This window comes from Brassica rapa, chromosome A03 (genome assembly GCF_000309985.2).
Source record: "Brassica rapa cultivar Chiifu-401-42 chromosome A03, CAAS_Brap_v3.01, whole genome shotgun sequence".
NCBI lineage: Eukaryota > Viridiplantae > Streptophyta > Magnoliopsida > Brassicales > Brassicaceae > Brassica > Brassica rapa.
The window spans coordinates 31,960,016-31,974,805 of record NC_024797.2 but is presented as its reverse complement, the minus strand read 5'-3'; the positions used below and the strand labels follow the sequence as shown (position 1 = coordinate 31,974,805).

Genomic DNA, 14,790 nt, shown 5'->3' with positions numbered 1-14,790 from the left:
AAATAATTTTTTTTTTTAAAATATATAAGAAAATATTAATAGTTAAATAAGGATAAAACTGAATATTTAGCTATATTTTCAGTTTACATGAAAAAAATAAAACGACATCTAATTTGAAATTAATGACCAAAGGCAACCGGTTCGAACTGTTCTGGAACCAATTTTCCTTGGTTACTTAGAGCATTCATTGGTCTTTGACTCAAAGGTCGCGGGTTCGAAAATCAACATTTCATTTTGGTTCTAATTGGATTTAAACAATCTTCATGGATCCATCATGGTGATCCCCAGATAAACAATCTTCCCCATCAAGGTTGACGACAAGAGAGAACAAACAATGGTTCACAACGCTTACGATTCCTTTCAGCTTCTCACCAACTGCCCCGCTCGGATCGACGCCGTCGAATCCCACAACTCCAAGCTCTTCGCCGGATGCTACGACGGCTCCCTCCGCATCTACTCACCCCAATCCCCCTCCTCCGAGCTCCGTCAAGACTCGTACCTCCTCGAAACGACCGTCACCGGATTCTCCAAGAAACCCATCGTGGCGATGAAGGTCTTAGCTTCGAGAGAGCTGCTCCTCTCTCTCTCGGAGTCGATCGCGTTCCATAAGCTTCCTAATCTGGAGACCGTCGCCGTGATCACCAAAGCGAAAGGCGCCAATGCTTACTCGTGGGACGATCGACGCGGCTTCCTCTGCTTCTCTAGGCAGAAGAGGGTCTGCGTCTTCAAGAACGACGGTAAAAAGTTTGGAGCTTTTCTACTCAATTGTGATTAAAAAAAGTTTGGATTTTTATTTTTATGAAAAAAGAAAGTTTGGATTTTTATTGTTACAGGAGGAGGAGGGTTTGTGGAAGTGAGGGACTATGGAGTTCCTGATACTGTAAAGTCCATTTCTTGGTGCGGAGAGAACATTTGCTTGGGGATTAGGAAAGAGTATGTGATTCTCAACACTGCTAATGGGACTCTCTCTGAGGTGTTTCCTTCCGGTAGAGTTGCTCCTCCTCTCGTCACTTCTCTACCTTCTGGTGAACTTCTCCTTGGCAAGGTATATATATCATTGGTTCATACAAGTCTATCCGAGACGATTTTCTTAAAATCTGATTTATACAACTCAAATAGTAGGGTTTAAACTGTTCTGAATTTGTCTAATGCTGTTAAATTAAGCAATAATGTTAGTACAAATCCATAAATTATCTATTTTCTTTCGTTTTGTATATATAATTTTGATAATTCATCACAATAGTTATATAATTAAACCCTAGGCCTCGTCTAGACTCTGAATAAACCAACTAGTAACTAGTCCTCTATAAAGCGCCTAGTCCTCTTGAATATTGGTATATAGTGGTTTCCTCTTTCTCGTTTTCATGAGAAACATTGGGGTAGCATCTGTTGTTTGTCATGTGTGGCATAGTCTTCCTTTGTATCTGACATCTTTGTAGGTCCAATTTTTTTGCCCCTTTTTGTGTTGTTTTATTAGTTTCTTTTTGTACTTGGTAGGATAACATTGGAGTTTTTGTTGATCAAAATGGGAAGCTTCTTCAGACAGAGAGGCTTTGCTGGTCAGAGGCCCCAACAGCTATTGTCATTCAAAACCCCTATGCTATAGCCTTGTTGCCTCGACGAGTTGAGGTATATAAAGCCACTTTGCCTTCTCTTTAGGAACCTGTTATGCCTCATTTGGATTTGTTTTGATAGGTTCGCTTGCTGCGAAGCCCCTATCCTTTGATACAGACGATTGTTCTCCAGAATATTCGTCACCTTGTCAAAAGCAACAATGCTGTGATTGTTGGTTTGGATAACTCTGTTCATGCTCTCTTCCCTGTTTCTATCGGTGCTCAGGTACTCACTCATTGCTCTGAGAATGTTTGGTTTTTAATTTTTTTTTTTTTTGTTTTGAGAAAGTTAAAGTGTCTTTGCAGATTGTGCAACTAACAGCTTCTGGAAACTTTGAGGAAGCCTTAGCTCTATGCAAGTTACTCCCTTCTGAAGAGTCAAGCCTAAGAGCTGCGAAAGAGAGTTCGATTCACACAAGGTGTTTAACGCTAGAACTTCAATAATTACTCATTAGCGGTAAATAATGTGCAGTTCCATGGGAATCTTTATGGTTCATATTCGCTTTCTCTTTGTCATGATACAGATTTGCTCATTATCTTTTCGAAAACGGGAGCTATGAGGAAGCCATGGAGCACTTCCTGGCATCTCAAGTAGACATCACGCATGTACTCTCCATGTATCCGTCCATCATTCTTCCTAAAACAACAATGATTCCTCCACCGGATAAGATGTTAGACATTTCTGGAGAGGAAGCATCTCTGTCAAGAGGCTCATCTGGCTTTTCTGACGATATGGAGTCTTCATTTTTGGAATCTGAAGGCAATGCAGTCCTTGAGTCTAAGAAGATGAGCCACAACACTCTGATGGCTCTTATAAAGTACTTGCAGAAGAAGAGACCAAGTATTATCGAAAAGGCTACTTCTGAAGGAACAGAAGAGGTCATCTCTGATGCCGTTGGCAAAACTTATGGAGCGTATGATTCTTCCAAGACTAAGAAGTCCAACAAGGTAATAGGCTAATAGCTGATTGATGAGTGATGACTACTTGGATAATAACTTTTTATCTGCAGGGACGTGGTACGATCTCGCTTAATTCAGGTGCCAGGGAGATGGCAGCGATTCTTGATACAGCTCTTCTCCAAGCACTTCTACACACTGGCCAGTCTGGAGCTGCTGTAGAGTTATTAAAAGGTGTCAACTACTGTGACGTAAAGATTTGTGAGGAGATACTAATGAAAAGCAAAAGTTATTCTGCGCTGTTAGAATTGTTCAAGAGCAATTCGATGCACCATGAAGCCCTTAAGCTTCTGAATCATCTCTCGGAAGAGTCCAAATCAAACCAGTCACAAAGTGAAATGAAGCAGATCTTTAGTCCTGAGTTGATCATTGAATATCTCAAGGTATTGCTAGTTTTTCTTCTTGCCTATCTTTAGATACTAAGAAACAGCTGTGATATGCTTAACTGTTTGTTGGTGGGATTCCTCTTTTGTAGCCTCTCTGCAGGACTGATCCTATGCTTGTCTTGGAGTACTCTATGCTAGTCCTGGAGAGCTGTCCAACACAAACCATCGACTTGTTTCTGTCCGGAAACATCTCGGCCGACCTTGTCAATTCGTATCTGAAGCAGCATGCTCCCAATATGCAGGGTAGATATTTGGAACTTATGATGGCAATGAATGAAACCGCAGTTTCTGGGAATCTCCAAAACGAGATGGTGAGTTAATAGCACTTATGTGGAAGCATTTTCATTGAGTTGGAAGTAACAATTTGGATGATGTTAAACAGGTACAAATCTACCTTTCAGAAGTGCTTGACTTGCATGCTGCATTAAGCGCGCAGCAGAAATGGGATGACAAGGACCATCCTCCAGAAAGGAAAAAACTTTTGTCTGCGTTAGAGAACATCTCCGGATATAATCCACAGACTTTGTTGAAGCGTCTCCCACGTGATGCTCTCTATGAAGAGCGTGCAGTTATTTTGGGTAAAATGAATCAACACGAGCTCGCTTTGTCCATCTATGTTCATAAGGTACCTATCAATAATCTTCTCCTGTCACCAAACAATCTTCTACTTCTTGCTTATGGCTTAACTCGTTGGTTGTGTCTTATAGCTTCATGCACCTGATCTGGCGCTGGCTTACTGTGATCGTATATATGAGTCTGTATCTTTTCTACCATCTGGAAAACCGTCAAGCAACATCTACCTCACACTTCTCCAAATCTACCTGAATCCTAAGAAAAGCGCAAAGGACTTTGCCAAACGTATTGTAGCTCTAGGATCATTCGAGAGTTCAGACACCACGAAGATGATGGAGTCTGTTTTGTCTTCGAAAGTCAAAGGAGGCAGGTCCAAGAAAATTGTTGCGATAGAAGGTGCTGAGGATATGATGAGAGCTGGTCTTAGTAGTAGCACTGACAGTGGAAGAAGCGACGTTGATGTTGAAGAGCCCATGGAAGAAGGAAACTCCACCGTTATGATTTCTGAAGTTCTTGATCTGTTGAGCCAAAGGTGGGAGAGGATCAATGGTGCACAGGCTCTCAAGCTTTTACCAAGAGAAACTAAACTGCAGAACCTGCTTCCGTTTCTTGCACCCCTTCTAAGAAACTCAAGTGAAGCACACAGGAACTATTCAGTTATCAAGAGTTTGAGGCAGAGTGAAAACTTACAGGTATATGTTTTGTGTTCAGGAAGCAAATGATCTCTTTATGTTCTCTTGGATGATGAATCATAAACCTTTCTTAGGATTTTGATGCAAATTTTATTTTGAAACAAATAGGTGAAAGAGGAACTGTACAAACACAGGAAAGGAGTGGTGCTAGTAACAAGTGATAGCATGTGTTCGTTGTGCAACAAGAAGATTGGGGCAAGCGTCTTTGCTGTTTATCCCAACGGGAAAACGTTAGTTCACTTTGTCTGCTTCAAAGATTCCCAAGGCATGAAAGCTGTCTCTAAGACATCTCATGGAAGAAGACGATGAGATGATCATTTACTGTAAGTCTGTAACTAAACACATGGAAGTCGTTTCCTTGTTTATCAGTGTGTAGAGCTTTTTGAGCTTTATTGTGTGTTATCGTCTTCCCTTTTTTGTGTTTGGGTGAAAAAGATACGATGATCTTGACGAAACCAGTTTGCTCTTGTTGTAAAATCCGTATGGGTTGGAAATTAATTTATACAAATGATTGTGTTTTTTCTTATGTTTAGAAAACATATATAAACTTCTTAAACTAAACATGATGCAAATTCTTATTTGCTTTTCTTTTTAACAATAAAAATGAATTTCGATTGATAAACATTTTGAGTGCTAATCGATCAGATTATTATATCAACTAATTAATAAAAATATATTATATCGTTTAGAACAAGTTTACACAAAAACAGTAAACAAAATTTTAGTGAAGATGCTCAAGCAAAAATTAGATTACAGTTTCTTATTTAAAAAGCTTTAGAGAAAGCGTGGAGGCTTGAGCAAGTAGATATCTCTCACCAACCCTTTACCCATTTTGCCTACCGCCTTTAACATCTCTATTGGATTAGTTTCCACTTCATGTCGTCCTCGTTTCTGTAATCAATCATTACACATTTCATCTCTTCTTCTTTTGGAAGTGTAAAGTGTTCGTTTAATTCAGTTGTCTGTGTTTGACGTGGGTCTGGCTCTCCAAATGACAAAATTTTACTATTTTAGCTAAAACGACATCGTTTTAACTTTCCCTCACATGTCATTTCTACCTAGACACTGACGCATTCAAAAATAACGGTTGACTAACCAAACATTAGTCAGAGTAGTTTTTTATGGAATTCAAACTCACTACAAGAATTCATTAAATTAGCTATGGGTTGACAAAGGCATTTTCGTAGCCAATTTTTTTACCTACAGATATAGTGACAAAACACATAATTTTAACTTTGTAGCTAAATATGTGGCTAACTGGACCAATCCGTAGCTATATACCTATAGACGGATTCCATTGGTGATCTATAGCTAAATAGCTACACATTAGCCAGAGATAAGTGGTTGCTATAATTGTTCTATTTAGCAACGACTAGCATCAATTTTTTTTATTTATATAGCTATGACTTAGCTAAAGAAACATAGTAGCTAAACTTTATAACTATTTAGCAATAAAACACTCTGCAGCTATGTCGTTGCTGTTAAGCAACAAAACACGTTGTAGCCATGCAGTCGCCGATAGCTACAACTAGTTTTCTTGCAAAATTTGTCGCTAGCAAGCTACAGAATGACGACGGATCGGGTTTAGCATTGACGCTGACGCCACGGTTCCAATCCGTAGCAATCCGTCGCCTTTTTCATTATAGCAACATATTTTTCTTTCCAGCTACGAAAAAATCAGTAGCTATATGATTGATGTCTTATAGTGACTACCATTCAGTTCGGGTATGAAATTCAAATCATTATTCAGTTTGGATACGAGATCGCACTTACTCATTTTTCAGGTCTAAAAAGGTACGACCGAAATTGTACGGGTTGAAATCAGCACTTTTCCTTTATCCTACTAAGCATGGTTTAACGGTTAACTAACGATAAGTTAGTTAAGGTAGGATTTCATGTAACGGAGTCAAGTTTGGGTCAAAAATCACAGTTCAGGAATAATTTTGCACTTATGATTTGTTTAGATCTAAAAAAGCATGACTCAAATTATTGGGGTCTAAGAATGTCTTTTTTCCCTACGAACATGCCCCCAAAATTTTCATATGATCAAAACCTTTTTTTTTGCAAAGATATTTAATCTATTAAAAACATTAAAATTTTTATTGATTCAAAAATATATGTCTGACTAGTCTACGAATTTTATTTGATTATTCTGACAAGTATATACAATTTACCTATAAAATAGAAACTAGATAAATGTAACCACAAAATTGCTAATGCCAGTAACCTTTGTATCGAACTTAATACATATTTTAAAAACCACAAAATAGTTAAAATAAGAAAAAAGTTATTAAGCTTTTGGTCTATAATAATATGCTGAAGTAGTCACTAAGGAAGGTTATTGGGAGATGAATATGTGTAGAATTTGGAAATTTTAAGAATCCACTAGATCTCGATCCGCGCAACCGAGCGGTTTTTTGTTTTCATTTATTTTTATATAAATATTTGATTTTCAATACTAAATTGGTATATATTATAATATATGTGTCTAGCAATTTTTAAAACATAATAAGTTTACGGTATATTTTTTTCATTGAATAGATTATTTTAAACTTTCATAAGTATTTGTATCTTCTTCTATATATATATATATATTCGGATTATTATTTCATTATTAAAATTGTGACTATATATATAAGATTAGTAAAATATTGTTTTATTGTCATATTCAAAGATATTGTAACATTTCACAAATTTAGAAAGTTTTTAAAAAATTAAACTTTTCGCTTCATAGATTTATATTATTGAGTAAATAATTAAACATTTAGTTTTTGTTTAATTTTTAAAATAAGCTATATAGTTTAAAAAATTTTTTCATTGGTTTAAGGTAGTAAAGATTAATCATTGTTAGATAATATGATTTTGTTTTATTAAAAAATTTTTTTTATAGTTTTAAAAGTTAACATCGACAAATATTTAAATATTTAACATATGGAGGTATAGTATTACAACATTAAATTATATCTATTTAATTTATAATATCTATAAATCTAATGGATCATATATTCTTTAAATCTAATTATTGATAGGCCAATAAAAATTTTAGTAGGTCCAAAATTTAAATGATATGATTAGATATTTAATGTAACGTGACTTTTTACGAATATGTTTATTATGTCCATTTCTAAAAAAAATCACACATGAATCAAGGTTATGACTTCTGTTTTAATATATAAGATTGTTATTGGTTCTTGGATTTCAAAAATCTTATTAGAATCCATTATTATTGGTTTAAGAATTTTTAAAATCCATTCAAATCTTTTGTTATTCAAAAAGTTTAGTTATTATTGATTTTCTAATTCTAACTAAATCTAGTGTTATTGGAAGATGAATTCTATTCAATTTTACTCATAAGACTCAACTTTCAAAATATCATATGTATCCATGTGATTTTCAAAATTCTTGTGATAAAAATACTAGAAAACAAAATAATTATTCTTACTAAATATCTATTGCACGTTAAATCCAAATTATATGTTCAAAATTATAATTCATTACATTTATATACTTTTACATTTTTGAATATATAATTATTTTTAAAAATATTATATTTTTAATATAAATAATAAAAATTACATTTACAAATCTTAATAATTTTAAAATAGTTTAAAAAAAACATTTTCGTATTTCAAAAAGAAAAAAATTTCAAAAAAATATTTTTCTAAATAGAAAAATTATAAAAATGTTCTAATTTGAAAAAAAAATATAAAAACAACTTTTTATTTTTTCTTATTTTTTATTACTTATACATCTATACCGTAAGAGGTAAAATAGTCTTTTACATTTTTAATGAAACTTCTTTTGGTCATTTTTTTTAATGTTCTTTTGTGACAAAATCTTTTAAAATGGCTATTTAAGAAAATTGTTCAATTTTGTATGTATCAGCATTATTTTATTTTTAATTTGAAAGCAAAAAATAAATATATTCTATATTTATTTTACAAAAATTGATAGGAAAGAGGTAATTATACAAATTCATGAAAATCTATATCAATCTAAAAAAGTTATGATCAAATTTCATAAGTTAATGTATATAAATTTTCACAATCCGTATAAGTTTTTTAAATCTATCAACTCTCAAAATTCACAAACTCTACACAAATTCATCTCCCTAAATATGTTAAAACGCGGGTCTGGTGTGCAATTTCTTTCTACGGTTCAAAAGATTGTCTTATTGTCGAGTATGTTGGGCATTATTAATGAGTCATTTTTAGATTTTAAAGATAACTGGATAAGACATGCGCCTTGTGCATGGCGAATTTATATGAAAATTATTTAAGAAATATAGTATGGAAAAATAAAATTTATATTTTTGATCTAATAAATATTTTTGGCCCTAAAATATTTTTTTAAAATTTTTTTTGTTAATTATAGAATTTGTTTACTGATGAGGTTATCCCATTTTAAAAATATTTTAGGTAAAAAAATCATTTATCGCATAAGAACCTAACGTTTAGGCCGAAGAATCTCAGGCCTACTATTTGGTTACAATTACAATATGAGAGCTTGGTTTTATATCATGATTTAGAAATTTAAAAATTAATTATAGTTATGAGAAGTTTACGTTCACGTGTCACTCTTAAATATCTTAAATATTTTTCTCATTTTTGTGTCGCTTCTTTCATTTTGGTTATTAATCGATATAAATATTGATTTTTGAGTTTATTCTCATTTCGTTATTTTGTTTTGGCCTGAGATTTAGAAAATGTTTAAGATTTAAAATTATCAAAGAGAAACATACTTAGGTTAAGATCCGCGTCTTGAGCATTACTTATTTTATGTTTTTCTGCATATTATGAACTAAAATAATAATAATTATTATATATTATATAACTAAAAAATCAGTTACTATTATGTAATAAATTGGTGTGCGCAAATAAATCAAACGATCGCTCTTGTTTATTCACAATTATTTTAGGGTAAATAAATCAAAACAATCAATCTTATCTATCATATATGATATATACTGAAATTTAAATGATATTAACATAGATATATACTATACTTTTAATATGGATATTTATTAAATGAGGTTTCTACCCATATGATTTTATGATTATTTGCATATTTGTGTAACAAAATTTTACACCAACGAATTTTTTTAATGTGGAATGTTTAGTGGTTTCAATAATTTATAATCATTTAAAAAAAAAGATTTCAAAGTTAAAATATTAACTTTTCAATATATGTTCCACGTAAATATTAAAATATAACTGTGTATTTTCATATGATATATGTAGTTTAATTTAAACGATATGAAACATATATATATTAACAGAATCACCTATTAAATTTTAATTATTTATTCATATGATTTTATAACATTGTATCTTATTATAGAAAAAAATTTAAACCTTGATCACAAAAGTTTATGTGAGACTTTTAACAGTTTTAGTAATTTATACTCGTTTTGAAAAATTCAAAATACAACATACACAATAAAATCTAAATTTTTATTATATGATTAATGTAATTATGTAATTTATTTTAATAATAAATAATTAAACAAAAATGATAGAAAGTATACAGATTGTTAGCAAATCTTTATTATTTAAAATCATTAATTGCATATATATCTTAATCACATTAGATAATTCTGTATGTTTTACTTAAAGAAAGAATTCAATTTGATAAATGAATGGTTCATAATGGACATACTATATAATATAACATTTTATTCCCTAGCAATTTAATTTTGGACTACCAAAACTCTCAATTGATTTTCAAGCCGTCACGTAAGCAAAATTAGTATTCTAATTACGTGACAGCTCAACATGAAATTTTTTTAATTAATACAAACTACACGTTATAACTTTTTAAATGTTTCTCTGTTAATATATAGGGGATTATGGTTATTATTTTATTACATAGATGCATATTTGGCCGGTTACAGAGAACTCTATGAGGTAAATTACTAGTATTTTTTTTGGAGGGCGTATTAAATTAGTAATATGTATGACTTAAGTTTTTTTTTTTTTTTGAACATAAACTGACTTTCATTCAATATTGATCTTCTTCAATACAAGGGCAAAAGGAAATTATCCATCCTTTTTGGCAATAAGCATAAACTACAACATATAAATAAGCTAAACAAAGTAGGTCTTCAGAAGAAGATGACAGCGAATTCGAGACAATGCTCGAATGCGTTGGTAAAACCTTCAGGATAATGTCAGAGAGCTGGAGAATAGAAAGAGATGATAGAAAGATAATTGGTGGTCAAACACCATAAAAAATTACAATATTGATAGAAAGAGAAAAAAAACCCGTAGGTATGCCGTGTATTTTGTTAGTAAGCTACTCTAGTTTTGGCATGCATCATGCATGCACAACAACTACATTGCACCATGATTTTATATATTACCAAGAAATGTACTTTAGTCACCTACTTATAAAATACATGCAAATGGAGGGTCAAGAATAGAATAAGATAAGAAGTCACGTGAGTGAAGAGAGACGACAAGGAAATGTGAAATTACAAAGTCGAACACTTAGTGTCTTGGGGTGATCGATAGTTTTGGTGTTCCAAGAAGCAAATTGTCAAGGTCTGTGTGTGTGAGAGAGAGAGAAGCATATTTTGGGAAAGCGGTGTGGTCGTCTCAGTTGAACCAAGAAAACATCAATCTCAAGACCGATCCGATTCTCTTTGTTCCCCCTCTCTCTCTCTGGGTCTCTTGGTGTTGTTTAAATCTTTATATTCATCATACTCTCTCCAGTTACACGTATTTTTGTCCGTTCATGTTTGGCGGCACACGTCCTCCAACAAGATTTTTTGTTTTTAAATCTTAAAACCAAAATTGATGATTATTTTTTGCTTTGTTTACGTACTACAAACTTAGTTGACAGGCAATTTTAAATTAAAAAGACTAGATGACACCGCATTTATGTTAAAAGGTCCACACGGTAAATAAGATGTATGTATCTAATATCTTAGATATCATACTAAGCATAAGAATTAAGTTTATACAGTGAATCTTCTTCTTTGAAAATTTTATATATTGAATCTTCTTCTTTAAAAACAAAAAATAATGATGATTTTTTTGCAGTCAATGAAAATGTTGACTGTTAATTTTAAAAGATCGATATATAACTTAATATGTTATAGTAAAATGATCATAAATCGACATAGAACATCCAAAACGTTATTAAAGTTCGGCTAAATAAGTTTTGAGGGAATCTGTTATAAAAAATTATCATCACAAATATAAGATGTAGCTTATAATATGAAATGTAAATCCAAAATTCAACATTGTACTTTTCAGGTCAGGATTAACTGTTGGTTATAATACCACAATAACAGTTCAAAAACTTACTTCATAATCTGAATTTTGTTTTGTGAAACTGTCAAATTTGGAGAAAACCTAAGTTGTGTAATAGTTTCTTTCATGTTATTAACTTAGCCAATATGTTTATTTATACAAATACATAACTTGTATAGCAAATTCTTTACATAATATAATAACAAATCTAACTTATACATTAATGCTGGCTTTCTTAATAGTTACATGAAAATATATTTTAGGTGATTTTGTAATCCCCGAGATCTCTTAATAAAAACTCAAATCTGATTTTTATTCTTCCGTAATAATAAGTCTACGTACCCTTTTGATCAAACTGTTTCCCGCTTAGATCAAACTCAGCTGTTTTGCGTCTTGTAAAACTATGTACAAAACAACATAGATCTGATCCAATAAAAGAAAAAAAAGATAAATGATAAAGAAAACATAAAACTTTTCTGTAGATCTACAGACTGCACTCATTTGATGAGTTCATTCTCTTTGTACCCTTTTTATTTTATATTTTAAATTCGAGTTGAAGTTTGCTTCTTTGACTAACCAATAGAATCTATATCTCGCCAAGCTAAAGAAAGAACACAATGTTGTTGCTTTTAAATCATTGCAAAGTATCTCAACCGGGTCACCTTTACCTTTATCCCTTTATATTTCACTTCTAACCTGAACATTAGCTAGTTTTATTCCCTGACTCCTTAAAAGCACCAATCTTGACCATTCATATCTCTCATGCATTGGCCACAATCGTGACAATGATAATGTTCAAATGCATATAAAGTTTGTAACGACTAAAGTACGCGTGAATGTTCAGTTTTAAAATCGTTTGGTAGTAAATATTTAGTGTCTTTTTGAGTGAGCTTTCGATAAGAGTTATAATATTTTTCAATAGTCTCATGGTAACAAACCAGTTGATTCACACTTTATTATAATTTTATTCAAATTTCTAGACATTTCATCTAAGACTAAATTGAAAATGAGTGTTATAATATGATATCGCTATTATCTGAATACGGAATACAAAATGACGTTTTTGAATGATATAACTTAAGCATAAGAATGAGAGCCTTTATCACACAGGTTATAAATTATAATGCGTGTTATACTTTAACATAACCTATTGCGGTGAACGTTATCGCCATAAGGACATATATAAAAAGACACTGCAAAAATGAGAGTATTACACGTCGAGTTGGTGAAGCAAGCGATGACGTGTGGAAGAAGGGGACTGAGATATTCGGCTTTGGAGATAGATGATCGTGATCGGAGAGAGACCAGATCCTTAGAAGACCGTGACGTCCCCCAGTCACGTGGTCCTCTTTTGACTACATTCTCTCTTTAACTGCAGATTGAGCTTGTCATTATTATTTCCTACTTTACCATTTTAATAATTAAATTAAATATCTTCTTTAATTCATTATAACACTGTAGTTTGCTTAGCAGTGTTAACAACGTTTCGTCCGTGCAAAAAGTATTGCTTAAGGTGAAATATATATTTAACCATAAATGTTTGTCCAAAACCATATCTTCGCGCTGCAGTTATTATAATCTACTTATTGATTTAATAGAAGCATACATGAAAGAAAATGAATGCGGAATTGTTTAAGAGATATGATAAAATAACTTAATGTATTTGCTACATTAGATACTAAAGCGTTCTGTAGTTAAAAGTTATGATTTGTATACGTGACTTCATTTCTACTTAAGTTAGATTTCTAAGTATAAAATTATTAGCGTTGTTATTTAGATCACCAACCGGACAGTTTTAATCCGAAATAACGTAACTTGAACAAAAGGTCTCTCTTAGAACTGAACCAAAGACCCAACACTATATAAAATACTCATAATTGTAACATCTTTTTAGACAAAAAGAAAAGAAGCAAACCCATCTAACTCTAGAGAATAAACAAAAAAAGAAAGAAAAAAAAAACAATATGGATTCAGTTATACGTTACATATATAACACCGGGACCAAGGTTTGCTCTATTGTCGACTTATACCCAAGCTCTATAAATACTCTCGCCTATCTTCACTTCACACAGCAACGTGTATTCCTTTGTTTTCTACCTGACTCCTCTTTCACCGTTTCCTTATAACCACTACACAAAACAGACACACACTTCTCTTTGTATCTCTCAAAAACAAGAGTTTCCTTCTAGTGTTTCGACGATCATATACCTACATATAATGATGGGTTTCTCAATGTTCTTCTCCGAAAACGATGTTGTCCATCACTCTTCGGCTTATGCTTCTGTTGACTGCACTCTCTCTCTTGGAACTCCTTCAACTCGCCTCTGCAATGACGACGATGACCGTAGATTCTCGTCTCACACTTCCAACAATATGTCCAACGCCTTAGGCTCATGGGACTTCTTGCACGGTGGCAAGAAAGGCGGTGGTGGCGGCGGAAATAACCTATTGGCTCGCCGTTGCGCTAACTGTGACACCACTTCTACACCTCTTTGGAGAAACGGTCCAAGAGGTCCCAAGGTATATAATATGCACCCATTACATCAATATTTATATAAAACCATATACTATATGGTCCATTTTAAAAAAATTCTACATCCAGTATATAACTTTTTTATTTTTAATTTGGTCAGTCATTGTGCAATGCGTGTGGAATCCGATTCAAGAAGGAAGAGAGACGTGCGTCGACCGCCAGAAACTCGACTTCCGGCGGAGTATCAACGGCAGCGGCTGGCGTTCCGGCCTCCGATCATCACGGAGTTACAAATTATTACTATAATAACAACAATAATAATAACAATCATTATGATTCATCGTCGCCTTGGATTCACCACCAACATCAAAATACGCAAAGAGTTCCTTATTACTCGCCAGCGAATAACGAATATTTCTTTCGTTGATGATGTCAGAGACGATAATAATGACCTCACGTCCGACCAGTTCTTGTCTTGGAGGCTTAACGTAGCCGACCGGGCCAGCCTTGTCCACGACTTTCCAATGTGATGAATGATCGTCACATAGATTTTTCCCATTAAATGTCTTAGCCTTGTATACCACCTTAATTCTAGCAACAACAACAAAAAGAAACCATGGCCTTGGCCAAAGTATTTAATTTTTACTCTTTATTTCACATCTACTAAATGTTTTGTTTGGTATTTATGTAAGTTTTCTAAATTTTAATTCCGTACGAAGGACTTGTGTGTTCTTTTTCAAAACGTTTCTAATGTTCTCTCGGGTAAATGAACGAGTGATACTTGTACCTACTTTATAACCTTCTAAGTACGTATGCTCTACTCTGACCACGATTCAAGAT

The 14,790-nt window shown here is 32.8% G+C and overlaps 2 protein-coding genes across 2 annotated transcripts; both read left to right on the top strand.

Moving 5' to 3' along the window:
- The first annotated feature begins 176 nt into the window (after positions 1-176).
- LOC103862479 (vacuolar sorting protein 39) lies at positions 177-4,747 on the top strand. Its single transcript, XM_009140186.3, has 11 exons — positions 177-737; positions 834-1,045; positions 1,498-1,629; positions 1,696-1,839; positions 1,920-2,032; positions 2,138-2,561; positions 2,624-2,953; positions 3,046-3,267; positions 3,339-3,581; positions 3,664-4,221; positions 4,330-4,747. Exons 1-11 carry the CDS (start codon positions 335-337, stop codon positions 4,528-4,530), a joined length of 2,982 nt encoding a protein of 993 aa, XP_009138434.1. The 5' UTR covers positions 177-334; the 3' UTR covers positions 4,531-4,747.
- A 4,839-nt stretch (positions 4,748-9,586) lies between these two features.
- On the top strand, positions 9,587-14,668 carry LOC103862478 (GATA transcription factor 19-like). Its single transcript, XM_018657485.2, has 2 exons — positions 9,587-13,997; positions 14,111-14,668. Exons 1-2 carry the CDS (start codon positions 13,695-13,697, stop codon positions 14,375-14,377), a joined length of 570 nt encoding a protein of 189 aa, XP_018513001.1. The 5' UTR covers positions 9,587-13,694; the 3' UTR covers positions 14,378-14,668.
- The last annotated feature ends 122 nt before the right edge of the window (positions 14,669-14,790 follow it).